Source organism: Ptychodera flava, chromosome 2 (genome assembly GCF_041260155.1).
Source record: "Ptychodera flava strain L36383 chromosome 2, AS_Pfla_20210202, whole genome shotgun sequence".
Taxonomy (NCBI): domain Eukaryota; kingdom Metazoa; phylum Hemichordata; class Enteropneusta; family Ptychoderidae; genus Ptychodera; species Ptychodera flava.
The window spans coordinates 12585218-12608358 of NC_091929.1; the positions used below are offsets into that span (position 1 = coordinate 12585218).

The 23141-nt window shown below is 38.8% G+C and overlaps 2 protein-coding genes across 3 annotated transcripts; both read right to left on the minus strand.

Annotated features, from left to right (window-relative positions):
* Positions 1-1009: 1009 nt before the first annotated feature.
* On the minus strand, positions 1010-12924 carry LOC139114750 (uncharacterized). 2 transcript variants are annotated; one of them, XM_070676648.1, is made up of 13 exons: positions 12801-12889; positions 11914-11982; positions 11038-11176; positions 10267-10545; positions 8849-8938; positions 8283-8417; positions 7600-7872; positions 6727-6810; positions 6004-6273; positions 4918-5438; positions 3925-4137; positions 3248-3431; positions 1010-2798 (listed from the first exon to the last, which is right to left on the minus strand). In XM_070676648.1, exons 3-13 carry the CDS (start codon positions 11117-11119, stop codon positions 2557-2559), a joined length of 2373 nt encoding a protein of 790 aa, XP_070532749.1. In that variant the 5' UTR covers positions 11120-11176; positions 11914-11982; positions 12801-12889; the 3' UTR covers positions 1010-2556. The 2 variants fall into 2 exon arrangements, with proteins under 2 accessions (XP_070532749.1, XP_070532740.1); XM_070676639.1 differs by lacking the exon at positions 11914-11982 and having other exon boundaries at positions 12801-12924.
* A 2307-nt stretch (positions 12925-15231) lies between these two features.
* On the minus strand, positions 15232-20935 carry LOC139114767 (glutathione S-transferase A-like). The gene is made up of 5 exons (XM_070676673.1): positions 20664-20935; positions 20158-20223; positions 17522-17665; positions 17125-17193; positions 15232-16498 (listed from the first exon to the last, which is right to left on the minus strand). The coding sequence occupies exons 1-5, from the start codon at positions 20829-20831 to the stop codon at positions 16274-16276; spliced, it is 672 nt and encodes a 223-aa protein (XP_070532774.1). The 5' UTR covers positions 20832-20935; the 3' UTR covers positions 15232-16273.
* Between the last annotated feature and the right edge of the window lie 2206 nt (positions 20936-23141).

Below are 23141 nucleotides of genomic sequence, written 5' to 3' on the forward strand. Positions count from 1 at the left end.
CAAATGTAATGATGACGACGTTTCCAATTACTCTTGTTCTTTGCCATGCTCGTAAGCTGAGTCGACTATCAGACAATGAGAACAGCAAAAAACAAAAGTGGAAACGTCGCAATATCTACATCTGATTTTAATCAGATTGCTCGTTTCTGCGCTTTGATGTAGACTCAATTGAATAAGGTGATACTTTAATTGTAATGTATGAAATTTGAATCACAGCCGTTGAGGGCGTAGCTGGAATCACAAACTCCGACATTACACCTCCGCCAAAAGATTTTATGAAGTCAAGGATAATGAGATTGTAACGTTTACAGTATATTCGTGCACTTCCTTCGTACATATCAATGCAACAACACTGCATACAGGTATCCGTACTGTCATCTGCCCCTATACTGCCTATACTTCATTTTCAACGCGTAAAGTTATCATAATTATAACTTATGCCGTAATTATAACTCATGCATAAAGGTTTCTTGATCAAATTCCAAACCGTTGTTTTCACGTGTTCAACCTGTCAAAACACAGCCTTTGTGCTTGCATTGCACGATGCTCCCGTTTACAGGTTTATTTTAGCCTGCACTATAATTTATTAACCAAATGTAAGATTTACACGTATACCGTGACTGCACAGAGTTGTGTTGAGGGGTACCTGTCATCCAGAGAATATTTTGCCCTTCGTCATAATACTGGTAGAAGAAAGGAAAATCTAGTTAGTGAAAGCTATAATGAAATTACTGAATAGAATTACAGTTATTGTCCCTTTAATTTCCGTGTTGGAATTTCTCATTCCTTGTCGGCGATTTTCCTGTTCATTCCTTGTTGGCAATTTTCCTGTTTTATTATACTCGTTATTTCCAAAATTTTTTTGCGTTGTTGACACGACGGCCAAACAAACCGGCAGTCAATCGCTCTCATCGAACAAACTTGGTGAAAATAAACCTTTTGAATCAAGACGAAAATCAGGTGAAAATGACTGCTGGCACACATAGCAGACATACTGTCACAAAATACATTTGTTTCATTTGTATCCTTTATTGATATTTGTGCAAAATGCATCTACATAAATATGACAATAATACAAAATATTTTCTTGCCGTATTTCTTATTCGGATTGGAGTAAGTCGTTAATGCTTAATTGGTATTGTATATATTAATTTTTGTATGTACAATTTTACAAGTGATAATATTAATCTTATAATTTCAGTTTTTATCTTTATCTGTATTTTCAAAGCAATGATTTTTGCCTAGACGTGCGCGTACTTAGACTGTGGCAACACAGACTTGCGTCTTTTCTGAAACTCTTTTCAATTCTTTGACGAAATCTTTAAAAGATAGGAAATCGCATATTTCTATAGTGCGATATACATACACGTCACTTTCTAGTATACAAACGTATTACTCGCATATAAGTTGATATTCAGGGTTGAGAAACTAGTTCACTGTCAAATCCACAACAGTGAACGAACATGATCTCGATGATTATGCATCCTTCTCAATCCCTGGTCCCTACATTAGTGGATAGTGTAAAATGCTCGTTCCCACTTTGTCGGTGTTTTGTTCTCCATTTAAATATTTATCAACAAAATAAATTTCCTGTTTAATAAATCTGATAATGAAGTGGGGTCTTTAGGTGAAGGTGACGACGATGACGATGTAGTGTCTCCTCTTTAAACAGAAATTTTTGCTCTAAATGAAAATATACTTGTTGAACTATCTGAACCCAAGCACTTACAGCCTACGATACCTACGGCACAGTTAGAGGCCAGTAATACTAACTTTTGATGATTTTTTTTCATTATTTTTATTTTGTATGTCAATTGCAACTTCTTATTCTACTCCCAAACAATGTTGAAACTCCCATTATTTAGCTTGCTAACTTAGCATCTATAAGTGTAAAATGAATTGTTATTGATTACATTTGGATTCTAGTTCGGACCATAATTCACTTGTCAACAATAACAATGCAGTTTACAAATGTACATGCTGAGTTGACAAGCTGAATACTGTGTATATCAACATGCTTTGGGGAGTAGAACAAGAAATTGTGGTAGACATTCAAAACAAAAATGGTGAAGAAATTATCAAAAGTTAGCATTTCTAGCTCTTATAGGTAGTGGATACGATCCCAGGGATCGAGTTCGTTCTGGTCTGTAAGAGTATTATGGAGGTGTCATGGAAATTTGTTTTCCATTGAAATTGTAATCTAGTAAGTTAATTTCCTGGCAAAACAATCTGACGCCTGAACCATGCCTTTAAAACAGAGTTATTAGACTGTACGTAGACAACAGATACCGTGAGATTTGTCATTCATCAATTAGGCTATCCAGGAACAGATCTCCTCGCCAAACTTGAGTTTTACTTTCACATTGCAAATTGTCCAGCAGGAAGTAGAACAGATATATGTTGATGATGACGACGATAATGATGATTATTATGATGATGATATGATAATAATGATGATAGTAGTCAAGATGATGATGGCGACGACGACGATGACGACTCTTAATCATCTATATATGCGAATCAACAGGTAACAATACAGAAACTAAATATTGACATCTACAACCGCGAGAAACCCCCTAACTCCCCCTGTACGATGGATTCGTCCATCGCACTTTTGAAATCGTCATAGTTTCTGTGTTGCGCTGGGATAAGGATTTCTTTGAAGCAGGTGTTCGATCTGGCCAATCCTTTCTCCAGGAATTCCACAAGGATATCACCGTATGATTTTGGAGGTAGCATGGTACAGCCTGTGATGAACATAAGAACTCTTTCCAGGGTGACTGGATTTTGGCCTTCCTCTGAAACGGAAGTGAAGAACATACAAGAAGATATCAGTCAAAATTGTGAAATCAACGAAAAAATATTGGGAAGCTATTATTGCATGACATAGTACATGTATGGAAAATCATCATTTATCTCTGTTTACTGTTGTCGAGCATTACCGTCAGTTCAGCGACGAAATCGCTTGACAATACCAATATATTACATATCTATAAATACAACACACACACACACATACATACATACATACATACGCATAAAAACGTACATACAAACATACATACATACATACATACATACATACATACATACATACAATACATACATACATACATACATACATACATACATACATACATACATACATACACACACACACATACATACATACATACATACGCATAAAAACGTACATACAAACATACATACATACATACATACATACATACATACATACATACTTTACCTATTTGTTCTTGCCTTTCCTCGCATTCTCGAAGGTACTTTAGAAAATACTTCTTCGCTTCCTTCTTTCCCTCCGTCGTTTGGTATCCAAATTTTAACAAAGGGCACAAGAGACAAAATTTTGGTTTTGAATCTGCTTCTTTAGGGAAAATCACGTCCGTTATCTGTTCATGTTTCTGTAAAAGCTACAAGAAAATATTTTCATGATGCACTCAGTTGTAAGTGAATGTTCAAATTGTACAGAAGTCAAGGGGTCTCAGGGTTTAAGATTAAATTTACATATAAATTAATATTGATTATAGTATTATATCCTAGCTGCTTAAACTTGATAAAAGGTAGGGAACCATATAATAATAGACAATAAAATTTCTAATTACATTTAATTGTAATTCGTGCTTCAAGGTCAACTTCATCACATTCCAGGGCACAACATATGTATAACGAAGGTGTAACCAAAGTATTAAAACCAAGAATTTACATTAACGTGAGCGCGAGACGACACACGTCATGGATTTCTACAGTGACGTCATTGAATTGCGCATCCACTCTTGCCAATGCAAATGTGTTGACTTTCCCGACATCATAATTCAGTGGCCATGTTCTAAAGGATGAGAAACTCTAAAAAACAAACAAACAAAAAAGAAACATATGCCATGAACAATTTTTTTAGTAACCAACCTTGATTAAGGAAAGACAATTTATGCCTCTTCGGAACTGATTTAGTTGCTTTTGTCGTTTTCGGATGACGTAGTACAATAAGATATCTTGCACGACAATGTCACGATTGTCCTTGGTCAGTTGCCTGTTGCCAAATCCAGCGTTACCCATCATTTCGACCACGGTCAGATCCGTTCTAAGATTCTTGATGTCCCCAGGCTGGCAGTCCCTTACCTATCAGATATAATAATTATATAATGACAAATGTGTTTTGTTTCCTTGAAGTTTCTTACCTATAATTTTCGGTGTTTTTCCCAATATTTGTTTTCGTTTGTAAAAATCTTTCTTGTTCTTATCCCAAAATTATGTCGAACTCCTCAGTGTTTTGTCACTGTTCAATTAGTCAACAAAGTCTGTACGTGTATAATGACTCATGTAACGGTTGGCATCTTAATTTTAGTCCGTACCTGAATTCAATTTATGACAATGCAACAAGGCATTTTCCCGGTACACTGTTTCAGGCCAATACCTTGTATTTCTGGTAATGTAGAGCGGCTAGGAAGGTCATATATAATCGGTAGATTTTATTTATTAACAGCAACTTAAGGAGTCTGAAACTAGATCTATTGTGAAGCTGAGTGGTTGTTGGAAATAATCCATTCATGTCAATGATAATCAGTTAACCACTTTCGGGATAAGAAGAAAAGTTTTATATGACAAAACAATTATAACGTTACAGCTACTATTAGTCACTCTTACTAGACTTCTCTGTGCTGTCAAAGCTGACACGGTGAAGTTCGACATTTTCCATCAAAAACAGGAAAACAGTGATTGATTGTGAAGCAATTTCTGTGATTCCGAAAAATACTAACTTTCATCTTGAGAGTTAGTGGTTCTGACAAAGCAGTCACCGGCCACTACATACGACGTTTTATGCCAAAATTTATAAGAACCGTTTCAGGTCATCGACGGTCAAAGACGATAACAAATCGTCTGACGATTTTACAAACCAACCTCTTGTAACTTTTCCCGTATATCCGTGTCAGGAATATCATCGATGCTACAAATGACAAACTCGTCTCCTGTCCTGACGTAATCCTTGACGGGCTGCGCAAGTCCAACAAGGCCCGGCCCTCCCCATATTATGGAATGTTGAACCATTCTTCCACAAATAACGAATAGTTCCTTGTCTAAGGCCAGCTGATCGTGGATGGGTACTTTATGGTCGTCCTGTCCTTCAAATAATAAGTGAGCGTTGTCGGCAGTGTAGCCACCTGCTACGCTGTGAACAAGCAAGGTGAAAAATTCACGAGCAGGTCCCCCTATATTCAGAGTTTCCGGTGACTCCTTGAAGGTGATGTCTGGGCGACTGCGAAATCTATCTTTGTCCTCGCTCTTCTCGGGTTTGTACAAATCGGCGCACTGGTCGAAAATCGGCTCCTCGCGATCTATGTCCACCTTGAAAGCAAAGTCTTCGCTTCTCCTAGTTTTCGTTATGTGTTTCTCGAGTAATTTCTTCTCCTCGTACAGACCATCTATGAAAATATGATCGAACAACATTGATATTATTTTTCGATTGATCAGAAGCCTAGAACCCCCTCGAGTTTGTGTACTTCAGCAGACGCTTTCTTTATTTACATCAGATGCATGACCCCCATATTAAAGGAACTCGGTGGTTTTACAATTCTACATCATCCTAGAGGGTATGTCTTTTATTATTTTTGTTGATGAATATGGAGTGTTTTATACTAGTCAATTTGTGGTATTTCCTTTAAGCTCTCTATTTTCGCGCAAGCCGGTGTGCCAAAACGTGCCACGCGTGACACTAATTCTATAGATTTTAAATATCCATGAACTAGTTTTAAGGCATCTTTTCAGGATAAAATGGTGCAAAGAGGAAAAGCGGTGATCTACTCTCTCATGATACCATTTCCTTGGGTTTTTTTACAGAGTCGCACTGCATTTTTATTCCCCTCAATGTGATAATTCTTTCAGCACAAGACAAACCGTGTGTTTGTTTGCTCAAAAATTGAAAATATCTGAAATAAAGACACATGCGTAAATTAATAATTTAATAAAGCAAGTAATAAATAAACGGACCTGTCATGATGTCAGCTGAAACTTGTTCACCAACGACTTTATTCCCACGAGTTGGTTTGATAGTGACGGTGTATCGGACATCGGGCTCTAAGTCTTCGATGTGGAATTCCGTTATGTCTGCTGGCACGGCCTCGATGCCGACGTCTTCGCCGTTGGGTCCCCTTACGGAAATCCGGTAACCATCAAAACGACCAATGGCAGCATCCCACGTCACCGTGAGTGACGTATCCGTTACGTTTTCTGTTGCTATTCCTCCATCGATGTAGGTATCTGGGGAAAGAACGGGAGTCATAGTCTGTGTCGTCAAGTTATGCTGCCCTTACAACAGTGTACACGGCAAGGTTATACCAAATGTTGGTTGAGAAAAGGTGAAACCATCGAACACAAAACATGGGTGATGTCGTTTCGATTTCGATGCGAGCGGTTATAATGACTCATACGAAAATATATCTTCCGCTTGCAGATAATATTCGCTACATGGCACACTCGGTGATTGTGCAAAATAAAACTATCAAAATAAATGAGATTTTAACCTACATGTAGGGGGCGTTGTTCATATGCAATACTCTCACATATATGCTGTTCTTCTCCAAGTAAATACTTCCTTTTCATGAAATATCTGGGTGACGCGACTGTGTAGTAATTCCATCATTTCGAGGGAAGATGAGGATGGTGCATAAACTGTGGTGCAGGTATAAAAATTTATGGGAAACTAACACCTACCTTTCTTACCATCGCTGCTCCTGTTATGTGGTTTAGGCCCATTGGTGTCTTGTCTCTCATCTGCTACAGATTCCCTTTGATATGCTAAGAATGCGAGTCAAGAATGGTGAAAAACTGACAGAAATTAAAACTAGACAATGTTGTGCAAGCTAAAACTTTCAACAACATTGTCATACTTGTACCTTGTGCCATTAGCATCAACGGTGCCGGCGGCACAGGCGAAACCTCACTTATGTTTGCCCTTGATATTTGTTCATATATTACAACGAATGTATTTCAGTATGTGAGTAAACTACTAACTTACTAAGTAGGGCATCTTGCGGAGGTCTACTGTGAAATTGTAACAGTCCCCTGCCGATATTGATAAATCTACTGATAGACCACACTTCAATTACACATCAAACTTTCCATGCGAGAGACGGACAATGCAATATCGATGTTTGATAGACTAAAAATCACTTTCTGCTTTGTAAACCGAGCAATAATTCAATCACGCATTTTGACGGTCGATTCGCTGAGACAACCTGCCATGCATAATGCTTGCGTTGGTTATTGATTTCGAATACTGTGCTTCAGGAACAAGTTGATCTGATCCGTATTTGTACCCCCTTGACCAGCACCAGTGTACGACCAGCATTCCCGCAATCTAGTTTGCTAGTCTTGCACACGCTCTTAATCATGCAAGTTCACAAACATTGAATGGTCAGTCGGCAAATTCAACGGTCTATGCAATATTTTTCCTTCCTTTTTTCTTTTCTTCTTCTTTTATTTGGGGAGGCCGAGGGGGTAACAGTGTTGTAGGTACATGGACCAGCGGATGCGCCCACCTCTATATATTGCACTTATATATTGATGATATAATGTTTTATTTACCTGTCACAAAATGAGCTGAAATGTTTTTCACTTTCACATCCTTATCCCAACATACAGGTTTCACGTAAACGGTGTACTGTGTATTGGGCGTCAAATCCTTCAGCTTGTATCTCTCTTCACCGGGATCCGCGTAATATTCCTCCACCTCTTTAATGCCAGGACTTCTATAAGAAATGCAGTAATTATCAAACTCGCCGACGGCGGGACTCCACGCAAAAGTTGCCGAGGTACTTGTAACTTCTTTAATATGGAGTGGTCCCGGCATATAGGGTTCTGGAAGGCGAAATAAATACTAAATTTCAAAGTCGGTTATAGCTCTTGGCCATGAAACCAGATCTAAAGTAAAGTTCGAATGAAGATAATTATATAAGTTAGAAGTTGAATTTGTAAGTAGTTCTCAGATTATAGCTAACTTCCTGTCTCAGCCAATGACCGGGCAATTCCGTGTGATACATTCTTTTAACATGGCCAGGCATTCTATATACTTCTATACTTTTGCCGGGCCTGAGTACGCCGAATAGACAGACTCAAACGCATTATAGGGAATGTATTGTCCCGGTAAATAAAAGGGATTGTATAACTGTCAGCAGAAATTTTCAACGTTGATCACCGTATTCAAATACAATATTAATATTCAAAAACAAATGCTGACAACATAACGCGATTGAGACGGCCTAGCTTACGTTTCAAATTATGTTCCGGTAACGGTGGCGGAGGAACTTTGCCGAAATAATCTAGCTCTTCGATAAGGTCATCGCTGCTTCTCGACGAGCTTCTGTTTCCTTCCAGTAACATTCGTTCAACTCGTGTCATTTTGTCTGCAACAAACATCACAAAGATTTACCTCTCTCAATTCTTAATTGACGTGACGCAATACATAGTCGCACTGATCGCCATATATGGAAGGCGATAATACAATACGCCCTCGAGCGGCAAGTATAAAGTGCCAGTAGAAACTACCGACCAATCACATCTCTGCTTACAGATACAGTAGTATACAATGAGCTTGGAATTCCAAACTGAAATATGATTATATTTCTGTATATATGCGCAATCTACAAAATAGAGTGCCCGTAACACAATTCCTCCTTAAACATACGTGCTACATAACAATTTTTCTGGAGTGTCTACTTTCCCTATTTTCAAAAGTGATATGTCACCAAGCACATTGGGATACGATGTCAACGCCATGGAAATAATTAGTGTCGATTATACATGTGCGTTGAGACGTCAATTTAAAGCATCTTACCGTCATATTCCTGACTTCTAGGGTCTACGGGGATGCTCGATATCTGTTCGCCTGAACTTTCCCTCGCTGAAGCTTCGCCAGTTGCCGGTTCTGTCGATTAAACATCATACAAATTTGTTCATCAAAAATAGTCTTCATTCAAGGGGAGTCTAGTATCTCGGCCCGATATTTAAAACCACCATCACAAGAAATGGCATTCAATAATATTTATCATTTATGAAATTAATTCATTTTGGAACTTGAAAAACACACACAGACATTTCAGTAACTTACGTTACTGAAATCCTAGTACATTCGAGTGGACACTATGAAGGGTAAATAATACCCTCTTAATCCCGTACTTAAATACTAATGTATAACGTATAATAGACGTATGACAGCATACTTTTCGAGCAAATCTTGCATTTAGTACTGAGAACGATGGATTATAATAGCGAAAGGTCATGTAGGGGTCAGATCTGAAATTGCGAATCGTGGCCGTCGCATCAAAAGGTTATTAACTCAAATAACGATGTATTATCAGTACTCTCAGGAAACCTAGCCAGACTGAAGACATGTTACATGACAACAACATACCAGTACTTTGGATGGCTGGCTTATACTCATACTCTTCTAACATGAACGCGACTAACGAATGCAACAAAACTTTCTCAGCCTCGGTCTCAAAGGGCTAAAAGCTGTAACTTTTGGTGAGTTTGTTTTTACTAAAAACCACGGTTCCTTTATCTACTCCCTACGCATGTTGCGATAAACTAAACTAAACTGCATTATTATTGTAAGTGAATTTTGGTGCACACCAGAATTCAAATGTAAATAACAACAGCGCAGTTTACATATATAGATGCTGTTTTGACAAACAAAAATTTTGGCAGTTTAAAACGTGCTTTAGACAATAGAGCATAAACTTGCAATCGACATATAATATGAACACGACAGTGAAAGAATAATCGAAAGAATCTAACATGTTTTTTTTCTACCAGTAATGACTCATATTAACTTTTTTTAAAACGAAAACGTCTTCCATAAAATAAATGTAGCTCTAGAATGATCCTTAAATAACATGCAATAAAATAGGCGCAAGAAAGCGTCGTGTTTCTTAATTACACCATCCTAACCTATAACTATCCAACTGCAAATAAAAGAGCTTTGAAAATTGTAGTAGAAACTCCTTCGTTTCGGATGAAGTATCTTCAAGCTTTCAGTGGTTCCAGTCGACAGTTGGATTCACCTAATGAACTTGTCTATATCAGGATCTACCGACTCTTGTTTGCAGTAGTGATTGACATGTGATATTTGTTTTAGTGTAAAGTATTTTAATCACAAGTGATATGGCCAATAAGACGTGACTATATGTTTATATATTCACTGGATATATGAGCTTAATATGTAGACGCAAGCGCAAAAAAATAAAAGTTTACCTGTGTTGGTTTGCACTGTGGCTGGCTTACTCTTCAGATTCTTGGAATCTCTGTGAACGGATACCAGTTCAATTTGGTATCTGGTTTCATTTTTGAGATTAGATATTGTGAATTCGGACGTATCGCTGTCCACTCTGCCAGCTTGTTTCTTTTCGCCTGTCTCTTCATCAATGTAGAATATCTCGTATTCACCGACATCTCCCGGCCCTCCGTCCCATTTGAGAGTGATTTCCGTTGACGTTTTGCATGTGATTGTTGGCAACCTCGGTGGCCCTGGCTCTGAAAACATAAACGCAATCCTAAAAGTATGAATCTGAAAAGAACCTGAAGCTCTTTTTCGAAGTTCGATCGTCTGCACTATTCGAAGGCGGTCATATGAATATGTGATTTTCTCGATACGTAAGCATAGGACGTACTTATTCAGTTATGAGCCTCTAAGAAGCAAGCTAATTCGTCAATGCTTCTTCACAGTGAATGGAAAAGTTTGTGACTTTGAATCTAATAGGAATCAAGTATGTTCACCTTCCAATTGTCAAAATTAAGGTGACATTCTGACAGTCTTTGCAGCAAGAATGTAGTATTTTTGTTCAACATCACCGTGCAAAAAAGTAACATTGATTTTTCACAAAATTCACCTTAAATTCTATTCGCACCTATCAAATTGCAGGCAAAATTTTGGTTATTTGAGGGTCTTGTCAAAATTACAATTGAAGTCAACGTCATATATCCGGAAATCAGTTTGTGGAGAGTGCGCCCTCATAGCCATCTTACCTTCTAGGACGGATACCTTCTCGACTATTTCTGTTGTAGTTTTGATATTTTGTTCAGCCTTTCTACCAGATGCGTTTCCCATGATTCTTAACGACTGAAGACTACGTCATTTCCGGTCAGCTCCTATCATTGGAAGACCCTGTTGAAGATGAAAATGAAAATGGTCATTTTGATGTTCACGCTTTCGAAAGGTATATTCTTTCGTTTTCATAGCGTGGTAATCAACGTGTCTTGCCCTGGAGGATAACAACTGATCGTAAAATTATAATTTGCATAATTTCGTTATAAAAATATGAACATATTCTTCTGAGTCTCCTATTCTTTAAAATGTGTCGAAGTGAAAATTTTACTCTCGCGAACACAATGCCTTGTCCAGACAAACATTCTGTTATCAATAGTGAAATGGGAAATCACACAAAATCGATACAGGTTGTGTTTGGTGGACACTCGTTACTTCGATATGAAAATTCAGTAGAAGAAGAAACTATATCTTATGAAAAAGAGCCACAGGATGGAAATCAGCCAAGTTATGACTATGAAGCTTTAAAGTACTAGCACTACGTTTGATTTTTTATGAATTGCTGTTAGATCACTTTATTGCTTGACAACACACTAAGGGAGTGCGGTAAGGCAAAAGTTACAAAACTTTAAGTTGTAAACTTCAACAAACACTGGATGAAGCTGCTGCTGGGAGGGGGGATGGGGCAAGGGACGGGGTCGTCGGAACTGCGCCTGTGCAATTTTCTTCTATACAATATATTTCATGCACGATATTACATTATATACGATACATCTTGTCACCATAGCTGCAAAATTTAAATTTTACGATGTACATTATGACAAACATGTTTTAGCATTCATCAATCGCCAACGTACCTTGGATACAGTGTTTACATTTGTCGTACGGGTCCCGTATACGACCTTTCAGCGCTGTTCCGACGACGCCTTTAAAGTGAGGTTTGATATGACTCAGTACGTGCTGTGTAATAATACCGTCATCTTGGCAAGGTAACACAGTCGAATCGGCCATCAATTTTTAAAAGCCCATTGTACCGTCTTAGTTTCCCCCAGACTGTGTGATCACTCCTTTGACATCCCTACGCCAAAACCTGACAAGTTTGTTGTGTCAAAGTTTACTTTACCCAATTTTGATTTCCCCCTGTTTGGTGTTCATGTTTTGACGATATCAACTATGAAACTGGATCCTGGACAGGGAACAGGTCAAGTGCATTCTATCCGCACTCTATTATTGTCATGAGCATGGCATGGTGCCAAGGGAACTGTCTAGCATCTGTCGACATGCAATTGCACTCTGTGGCCATATTGCTCACAATAAATAATTCGGTTGATGTCTACCTCCGGCAACTACATGGGCTGTACTACTAGTACTAGCGTACCGTAATAGCCCCCAAATGTCGTTAATATTGTATTGGTCGCTTCTGCATTGATCGGCAAAGACCTTCGACCACGACCCCCGCCAAACATTACTTATTCACCTCGGCATACATTCAATAGGACTCCCGGTCTTTTCAAAGCCTCCACAAATTGCACAATGGCCGTACTGTTTGAAAGTTACAGAACGCTGGACAGTCGGCATAGACAGTGTGCGAGTATGGACTATAGTAATCTTACTTCCGCATTTCCGTTGTCAACTTTAAACGCCGTTGTCATGGTAAATTGCCTTTGATTTCAAAACCGGCCTGATCTCTGCAAAGTACAGATTCAACTTTTGAGTAAGGTTGACATTAGAAAAATAGACTTACCTGATTTGAGTATAAAACGTCGTTGTGTGAAATAACCACTTCGCGTATTGAAGTGGCGTTTTGTTGACCTCAGTAACACGAACAGTTGTAAAGTTTTGAACCTTTGACTTCCTGCAGATACATGCCGCCCGTAGAGGGCGGTGGCAATACGATATCGTCAGCGCTGAATTTGGAGCATTATATAGCTTTATTACCAAGGCCAAACAATTACTCATCCATGCAAGGGTCAATCAGACCTGGACTAGCCCGCGTCAGCATTTTTTCACGTTTGCATGAAAAATATATTCAAATGTCAAACTAGTCGTTAACGAAAATGCTCCCGCGTTTCAGTGTATGTCGTGTGTGCTGTCGTCTGCACATTGACATGTTTCGTTTTCTCTGACGTTATATCCAAAGGTTTGCAATTTAGAAATAGCGACAATTCGTTTTGTATGAATTAACCTTACTGACTGACTGACTGACTGACTGACTGACTGACTGATTGACAGCCATGAAACTTAAAAAGGGCTTTCAAAACACCCACGTCCTGTTATGATGAAATTCATCAGGTTTGGTGAAACCATCCAAGAGACAAAAGAAAATTACCAATTATATGAAATTAAACTTGCAATTTGTCTTTCACTTCACCTGTATGTTGTAATTCTCAAAATCTGTAGTCTCACCAAATTGTGGCAGTCACCATTAAAAGGTGGCCTAAAACAGAGTTTAAAAATATCATGAAATGTACAAATTAGCAATTACCATATATGTAGTAAGTTTCATCAACTATCGTCGGTCCTTCCGTGGTTAAATATCCCATGATTATGAAAGTTCCTCACTATAAATAAAGAAATAGCCTTGTCATTGTCATGAATCCCCAATAGATTGAAATCTTTCATATGTTTCTATAATAACTATCCACAGCAAGATTTATCAAATCTAATGCATAATGTTGAACAGAAAATTATCTAATCACGCATCATTTAGGCCACAACCACCAAACTGTTATCATTTAGTGCCATTCCTAAACAGAATGCGTGTATATGTACAAGATTTCACGTTGATCTGATAATCTATGCTTGAGCTATCGCGCCAACAGGCAGATAGACTGACATATAATGATATTGTGGTAAGACAATATCGCGTGAATGATATTGCGGTATGTATCGCGCCAACAGGCAGATAGACTGACATATAATGATATTGTGGTAAGACAATATCGCGTGAATGATATTGCGGTATGCATAGCATATATCATTATTATCAGTAGGATCACATGTATGGTACGCACGATGACCAGTTCTCTCATATAGTATGCAACATATTGAATGCGACGTAATATTTTGATATGCAAAGTATATTTATGAGTATTATTCAGATATTCAATCTTACACTGGTAATTTATATCCAATATTGCACGTTCAAGTACCTACAGGACCTCGATAGTTGAATATATATATATATATATATATATATATATATATATATATATATATATATATATATATATATATATATATTAATGTCCTATTCTTTGTGCCCATACCTTGTAGATGAATGTCACGCACTCTAAAGCTGCGAAAAAAAAAATTACCCACGTAACCATAGACAGGATTATGCGACGCACTATATCAAGAAAATAGAACTAAAGGACGCAGCAGCTGCTCAAATCCATCACTGATCCAGCTTAAGGCTTAGCCACAAGTAAACAATTTAGGTCAAGTACGGTTACTATAACTTATAGATACAGATCCGACTGATTTCATAATTCCTCATTGTTGAAACCACCTGTAATCAAGATGACATCTTGATTACAAGTGTTTCAACAATGAGGATTTATGAAATCAATCATTGTTATGGCGGCCCATAATTCATCATTCAAACAGACTGTACTGTGCCAGACGATCACCACACATGGCTACTCCTGTTGGGATACTATTTTCAAGCCTTGGAACTTCGGACCTATCACTCAGAGTGAGGGCGGATCGAAAACATGGATTTTAGGAGTTGTACTACTGGTATCAGAAGGCAAAAGGTTAACTGAGCAAAGAATACAGGTGTAACAGTTTTTAACATTGTTATCAATAGTTACAGCTAATAAACTTTATCATCCCTACAAGGGTCTGAATTTTGGCCTGGATTACGTGCCATATATCGAGTGTGCTGTTGGCTTACGGTGCTCGCGCGCACGCACACACACACACATACACACACGCGCGCGGGCACACACATACACTACCTTCTCCAATCCGTTGACGTTATGAATATCGGCAGTTCAACGTCGACATAGCCAAATTTATATGTTTGCTTCCGACAGGAAGTTAGCAGATTTTGCTTACAAATCATGAAGTGATTTTCAAGGACGTTGATGCAGTTCACATAGGTCACTGTGCTATTTAGGCTGGATTCAAAAACACATTCCGGGGGGGGGGGGAATCCAAAAAGTTATCTGACTTTCATGGTTTCCCTACACTTTTTGCATTGAATCCCTAAACTGTAATTTAATGCCAAGTATTTAGCATATCAATACAACTTATATGAGTATAATCTACATTGTTACTGTTGAAATTGTATTCAAGTCCGGACTAGAATTCATTTGTAAACAATAAACAATGATCACTACACACATACAAGCTGTGTTGACAAAAAGAATACCCGAAATTTCAGCATCATGATGACAAACGGATTAGGGTCAGACACGGTAGTTGATATAAAGCAGAATACTGAAAAAAACTTACCACAAGTTAAAGCTTATATCCCTTTAGCAGGGTACGCTTACCCATTCCGCACACCCGGTACAATCATCAAGCCATGGTTCAATATGACCCCTTTGTTATTGTCAATTTATATTTGTTTCTTCTTTATGTACCTTGAGCTGCTTAGATGTCGTATAACAAGGAATGGACTCTGCCAATGCGTTCATAGTGATAAGAGCAGAACTACTGTAGTCTCAATTTGTGCGGCTTCACTGCTGTAAAATAAATGATACTTTAGGAGAGTTGCTTGATTGGCCTTTTTGAGGTCTGAATTTACTATCAGAACCAATTGCAAAGGTACTGGTACATATCTGCTCCGAACATGCCGTAGAGGGCGATTGTCATGATATTTAATTGGCCTTGCACCCTTTGGTACACACCGTTTCGGAAACATGGTGACATGCAAATCTACTTAGATTACTGCTTTCATCAACTCTTCCGTTGGATGATATAAAAACTAATACAAGACCAACGATAACGAACAAAAACATCAGGAAATTTCCCTTTTTTTGAAACAGAACTAAAAAATTGACACTGTAGAGATTTTTGTAAATAAACGATTTGTTTTATTTTGTCAACAAGGATCAAATTAAAACAACATTCTGCGTAGTGATTGAATGTTTGAGATAACCTTTCACAACGACTACCTGCTGCTAGAAAGCACAGCAAATCTTATCTGTTACAAATCAGTAATCGATAAGCAGTACCTGTCAGTACAAGACTGATTGCAATTTGAAATTAATATAGATCTTTCAGCCCATCTTGGTCAGGACTAGTTTTGAAGTGTGGTGGCCATGAAGCTTTGGCAGATGGTCTTTCCTTGACTGTATTGTAATACTTGGCAAGGTTTGGAGCGTGTTTTTCCAGATCCATTCCTTGGCGAACAAGCACAGCAACCGATGGGAAGAGGCAGCAGTCTGCCAGAGTGAAGTTTTTCCCAGTGATGAATGTGTTTCCTCCAAGCTATGGAAACAAAGAGATTGAAATTAAGGAACTAGATTGTATCGTATTGGTATAGCTTCCATGTTATTACATGGCTAACATATCGAACAATTATTACATGCCTGGATGTGAGTGCAAATCAGTGCATTGATTAGAATAGGGACATCCGGGGAGTTCGCGGGCCGTGTGAACGATTTACAGACCGGTTTTCATAGCTACCCGGTCCGATGAAGCCCTTCGAAGCTTTCGACGTCATGGTAGAAGCTTAATGCTAGATGCAAAATATCCATGGGCACACTGTTATTCTAGCTAAAATCCATTTGATGCAGGTTAATAATGGTACCTATCGAAAGTCGCGCGCTGCATAGGATTCGATATCGATGGTAACTTGTCGATGACGCCGCGGCAAGTATAGTCATCATTTGACTGAAAGTGAACTGGAAGAATTTTCAACTTGACATCTTCGGGATTTAAAAATGATTAAATTCCGTGTTGTACATTAAAATACTGTTTTGACAAAATTATGAATAAAAAATCGATAAACAGCATGATAGAAATTTGAATATATCAATGTTTGCCACCAAATTATCAAAATATTACGTTTTTGGGATAGACATAAGTTTTACATGGCGCACACACTATCTTACCTGTTTCAAATATCCTTCCCATAAAAGTATCTCCGCTCTCAGGTTAGCTTTATTTTGGTTTATTTTGGCCTGTTAAAAAGAAAGTATCACAGTTTTGAAATTAATCAACACATTATGTTTGACAAAACATGCTACCCCACTTTTCTTTGTAGTTGCTACATTTTTATATATAAGTGGTATCAATATTTATATCAATTATCGGCTAAGACAACCCATTAATAATGAAGGTAGTAGGATATGGTATTTTGTTCTCCTGATATAGTCGTAAGTGCACATTCGTGAGCTAAATACGATTTTTGGTTGCCACATTGTACTTAAACAAGATAATAATTTTCTAAAATGCGAGATAGTTATATGCCATTCGTTTTCCCCACTCTTATATCTTTGTACCTCTCACCTCATCTAAATTACTTTTGTTTATAAACACTACGTTTCGTATTTTGTCCATTAAAGTGTTTGTCTCCATCATCCTTTGCAGGACAGGGGCCTGTTGGGCCGGGTCACTCGGCAGCAGTTCAATACCCTTCCCTTTGAAGGCAGCCTGTAAGAACCAAACGATATAGGAATGTAGCAAGTTTGCTTATACTCGCAAAAAACGTAAACACAGATGTACAAAGCTAACAGGAAAATCAATTTGTTAATTTCGGTGAATACTTTAACAGATATTGGCAAAACCTGTGGTACATGTTCGAGAAAAGGACACCTTTTCACGACACAGCTCTGAGGCAGGTTTCTTCTGTATTTTCAAAGCGACAACATGCTTGCTAAACCCTGTGGTATAACATGTGTAACTTTACAAAGATGGGAGGGGTGGGATCATAATGCTTTTAACAGTTTTCAACAGCTGAAGTTTACACACCAGGTTGTCGGTTGCAAGTGAGAACACTACTTTCGATCTTTATTACAAGATGGCAACATTGTGATGTTCAGGATCACGTCTTACGGTCTCAAGTTCACTCTTTTATTTATACACTTTCCTGTACTTAAATAATCATACCAAGGAAACGTTCGGTAACAGTTCCCTTGGTGTATATCGGTGATCATCATTGCAACTCGTTTGACGTGAGTCAGTTGAGATTTTAGATTTAGTCTGCTTGTGAGGTCAATAAGAGATCATGAGAGATTTCTTTAGTTTCTGTTCTTCTGTAATTTGCTATTTGCTAGAGAAAGTATGCAACATGTTGCGAAATCAAGTCCTTGCCCTACCGGCGTAAGGAGAGCTGATATGAGGAAATCTTTATATGTTGTATTTGTTTTCTTCGTTCCTTGGGATTGCACTTGACACAACCGCTTACTGCATGGCGAATATGATGTATGTGTCACAATATACCATATTGGACACGAGTGACCGTAAACAGCTGCGATCTGTACGCGTTCAATAACTGGACTCTCTCTCACAGCCCTTCGTTCGCTCCACAGTTATGCGCCCTCAACGGTCTTTCTAACAAGCGACGCTCACTGAACCAGCCGTGCAATAGCGGAGCGGGACTTTGCCGGCTTCGCTTTGCTCAGCTCAACTGCCGATGGCGGTATTATGGTCTGAGGTGAAGCCAGCGATGGGCTGTAAGAAAGTCTACGCGTTCATCGAGCGTCAAAGTATTAAAGAGCGAAACGAAAATTCAACTCTTGTGAACCCGTTTAAGGATTTCTACGCGTTCATCGAGCGTCAAAGTATTAAAGAGCGAAACGAAAATTCAACTCTTGTGAACCCGTTTAAGGATTTTTCAAGTATTTTAGGCGAAGACAAAGCTAATCCCTGATAAAACACCAAATAGATTTTACTAATAATATTCATATTTGATAATTAATAATACATTTTGCCAGACTTTAAATGCCTTATTCGACTGTGCATAAGGTGGCTTCGAAAATTAGCCTGTATGTAACTGCTAGCATTACGGCAATTGTACGAACAGGCAAATTTTGTCGCTTATTCGAGTCCTAAAATTCTCTATAAAACTTTTGTTTGTGTGTTGAAAGAAAAATAATCGTTGCTGTCGAGTCTATCATGAACCCAAGTAACTCTATTTGCTGATTTTGTACGAACTGAGATTTCTCTTCGTTGATAATAAACCCAGTATTTGTCAAGATGTGTCTCATTGCAGGTTTCATCGTGTACAATGCCGAATATTACACTCATTGGTATGATAATAGGAAGGAGTGTCGAAATGATTGAAACACCAACCACACACCAGTATTATTGAACTTCAGTAGTAAATAACAACATAAACAAGAAACGACATAGAGATTTGCACGTTCCCAGTGATGCCAGCTGGAAATTGTCTCGTTTTGAGTGAAATATTAACGTGGCAATCACAACACGCGATCTGGCCAAGGAGAAGCGATGATGAGCACCGATAGAAGACAAGGGAGATGTTACTTACGTAATGCAAGTCCTGATTGGCTTCAGAGACGTGCTACCTTGAATCAGAGATGTCCCGATCCTATGCCCCTTGTTCAAAGCACCCCGCAACCTTTGCTTGACTCATTGGATATATGTCGCTTTATTGTTTCAAATTTTTTGTGTTTCATAGAAATTGGATGAATACATCATTCGTTTGCCAATCTATGAAGACAAGTTCAGCTTTAAGTATATGACTTGCAGAATGGGGACTTTGGACCCTAAGCGTTCAAGCACAGGTCAGAGTCTATTTTCCATTCTATCATCTTATCAATATTACCAAAGTCATTGTGATTCATATGCAAATATGGAATTATTTGCATGATCAATGACCACTGCACTACACCACGGTCCCCTTGTGGAGGGACTGTGACTACCCTTTTCCCAAAATAACAAAAATACGCCGAAGGTTAGACCCAACTCAGGACAAGACCATATGTATTCGTGGTAGATCAGACAGACATGACAATAGCGGAGAATTATTACTTCGTAAGCTGCTTGTCAGGATTCTATCAAATGCATATTAGCTACCTGAACTTTTAGGTATAGTTTCTTCATGAAACCGTCTAGTCAAGTGTGTTGTACGACAAATGACTGTCAAGTCTTGGTCGGGACAACTTAAATATAAAGCATACCTCTAGATAAATAATAGCTGCCATGGAATCATTGACTATGACGTCACCGTGCTTCATGGCGGGAATCTGCAGGTAAACAACAAATACAAATTCCAAGCACGTATTACAGCCACATGATTGAAGTGCATTTCAGGCAGGTCATAAATTGACGTGACCTCATTAACACGAGCGCTCTTGAAAACACATTTCAAGCCGAGGGGAGCAAGTTTGTACAACATTTTCGTAATCAGTGCCGGTGCACAAACCCTAATGTACTCTATGAAGCAAATCTAAAAGTGTAAGACAAATTTCTTTTTAACAGGTATTGCAACGGTTGTCTGCAACTACATAACAGTAACACACGCAGAGCGACTCCTCAATGCATGACGCTTTGTGATGCAAAACTCGGCGTACCATGGATTCAAGTGTCTGGGTGCTATAATAGGCTAACTCACGGTCCCTCCACAAAACCGTGGCTAACTCAATGTATCGCTGTGAACGGATGAATGAAGTTGTCTCAGTCTTACCTGACCACGGGGATTTATTTCCATTACTTCTTCGGATTTGTGTTCTTTCTTGTCGAACGAAAGCAGCTTGTTCCCGTAACCGCTCAAACCTTTCTCCTCCAATGCAAGCATCACCCTCCAACTTGGTCCACTCCCAGAACTCCAGTACAATAAGATTTCGGACGCCATTTCAGCTGTCTCTGACGCGGGTCTCTTAGGGCGTGTAGACTGCAGCAACCGTTTCGGTGTGAGAGCCGCCTCTTTGCCACAGGGGCGTGATTATTTTGTGTGCCCTGGGCAGCATTGGCTCAAGTCTGATAAGAATGTAGACCTTCTAAGATGGTGCAGGTAATTCAATGAGTCAGCATTTCCTTAGTGTCCTAACCAGAATAGTTTTGCCAGGTGGTACAATTACCAAATTTCAGAATTATTTTAATTGTGTGAGTACGTTGGCGATGTAACAAGGGGAAGTGGTTTGCGTGTTCCTGGTCTGTCATTTGTCATTGTGTACAGAATGTAATTTGTGGCAGTGGTATACTGTCTTCTCATCGGTAAAACGTGTCTCTTCAGATGTGCTGTTTCCGAACGCTTGTCCGGAATTCATCCCTCCATCAGCTCCATTAACGGTAAAAACTATCGGCTGCTAGACCGCACATGCACATTTCATTCACGGTAGAATCATGCCCTTGGGGACATAGTTCGGACTCTAAAATTGCTACAATACTTTTCTGATCTACCATTTGTGTTGATTCATTTTGAAGCCCTTGTAGAACATGAAATTTTCATCGTCTTGTTTTAGTGAAAATCGAAATTCATCATCGAAAACGTTATTTTTGATGGAGTTGAGTGATGGCAGACATTTTGAATTTTGAATATCGGTAAATTTAAGGTACATGTACTTATTTCCCCGGTATCAACATTTGCACGGTGACAACTGATTTTAAACGAGAATGCTCTAAAGTTTTGCCGAGGAAAGTTTTTAGCAAAAGTTAGGTCTTTCTCTTTCGGGGCGCATGATGCCTTTAAATCCGCGGTTCAAAACCTTTGAAAGAATTAAGTGTTGTCATATATGTGTGCGCAAAACGTTACAGACATGCTGGTTAGAAGACGATAAGCAAGGGGTCTTTCGTTTGTTTCCAGTGCCCCTTTAATGGGATAATCTTTATGGCCCTGATACGGCTTTTGCGGACCGAGGTTGTACGGCGAAAGGGCCCGAGCGTGCGAGGGCCCGTACGCCGTACGGCCGAGGTCCGCAAAATCCGTATCAGGGCCGTAAAGGTTTTATCATATACCCTATCGAATTGTGGGATATGTTTCAGTATTTATCAATATAATTTTGTTTAAAGTATGGGCGTAAATTTAAAAATATGAGCCACGCAACTTTGCGGATTAATGTGTACGATGATATCATTTGTTCCGTTGTGGAACGCGTCGCGTCGCGAGCTTGTTCTATGCGAACGTCAATGTTATACAGAATGAGCAGTTGTTCCTGCTCGTTAAAAATACGCTTTCTCAGCAAAACATTGAGAGGAAACTATCAAGCACTTGTTTTAAACCAATTTCGATCACAATAAGATTCGAACTGTCTACAATTTGCTTCAAAACAACGAACGAAGCGCCGAGAGAAGGGTTCGAATCTCGCGCTGACGTGCTTTCGTATGGAATGTACGTGGATAGCAACGCGCGTAGCAACGACAACGAAATAGTTCGAAAATGTGCGCACACTACCTTATTTGGGCAAAGCGTGCCTGGGCGTGATACGGCAAATTATTGCACACCTGTAAGAGCGCCTTTTCTCATAGGTTTACACGGGTACGTGAATCTAGGTAAATGCTCGATATCGGAAGTCGTGATAGCAAGCACTTGTTCAGGGCTAGTTCAGGATAAAAGTCACATGAAGGTAGTATGCGCCTCGAAAGTGAAAGACTTAATTTTTTGCTCAAGCTTTCCTTAAGGAATCTTTCAACCATTCTCTTTCAAAATCAATAATAAAAATAATGGGTCACTGTGCACATTATGGTACTAGAGAAACAAATAACCCGAGATTTTATGGATATTTAAAATTCAAAATGGCCGCATCCCCGTGTTGACTCTATAAAGAAAAATACATTTTTCGAATTTTGAAAAACTAAACCGATGAAAGGTTTTCTTACGCCAAGAACTTTGAAATGAATCCCCACGAGTGGTATATCAGAAAAGAATTTTAAATGTTTGAGGTCCGAATATAGAGGCGCCTTCTACCCTAAGTAAATTAGTACATCCGTCTAGTGTGTGACATCTGTTACTCCGCCGAGCAACAAAGACTGTAAGTGGGCGGCCACGACACAATGGATGCAGATTGCAATACTGGGTTTGTACTTTTAATTGTTTTATTGTACTATTAAATATTTTGACACTGACTCGGGCTATCTGTTACATAAAGAAATAGGAGACACTTTATAAGTCCTCCTATGGGAGTACATAATATATTCACGATCAACGACAACAAACAAAAAAGAC

Coding starts and splice junctions, on each gene's coding strand:
- LOC139114750 (XM_070676639.1), bottom strand. CDS start 11,119: ATGGGAAACGCATCTGGTAGAAAGGCTGAACAAAATATCAAAACTACA. Junction 8,939..10,266: donor CACAGTGCAAACCAACACAG/GTAAACTTTTAT, acceptor TTTAATCGACAG/AACCGGCAACTGGCGAAGCT. Junction 4,138..4,917: donor TACGGGAAAAGTTACAAGAG/GTTGGTTTGTAA, acceptor TATATCTGATAG/GTAAGGGACTGCCAGCCTGG.
- LOC139114767 (XM_070676673.1), bottom strand. CDS start 20,831: ATGGCGTCCGAAATCTTATTGTACTGGAGTTCTGGGAGTGGACCAAGT. Junction 17,666..20,157: donor CAGCTATTATTTATCTAGAG/GTATGCTTTATA, acceptor TGGTTCTTACAG/GCTGCCTTCAAAGGGAAGGG. Junction 17,194..17,521: donor ACAAAAGTAATTTAGATGAG/GTGAGAGGTACA, acceptor TCTTTTTAACAG/GCCAAAATAAACCAAAATAA.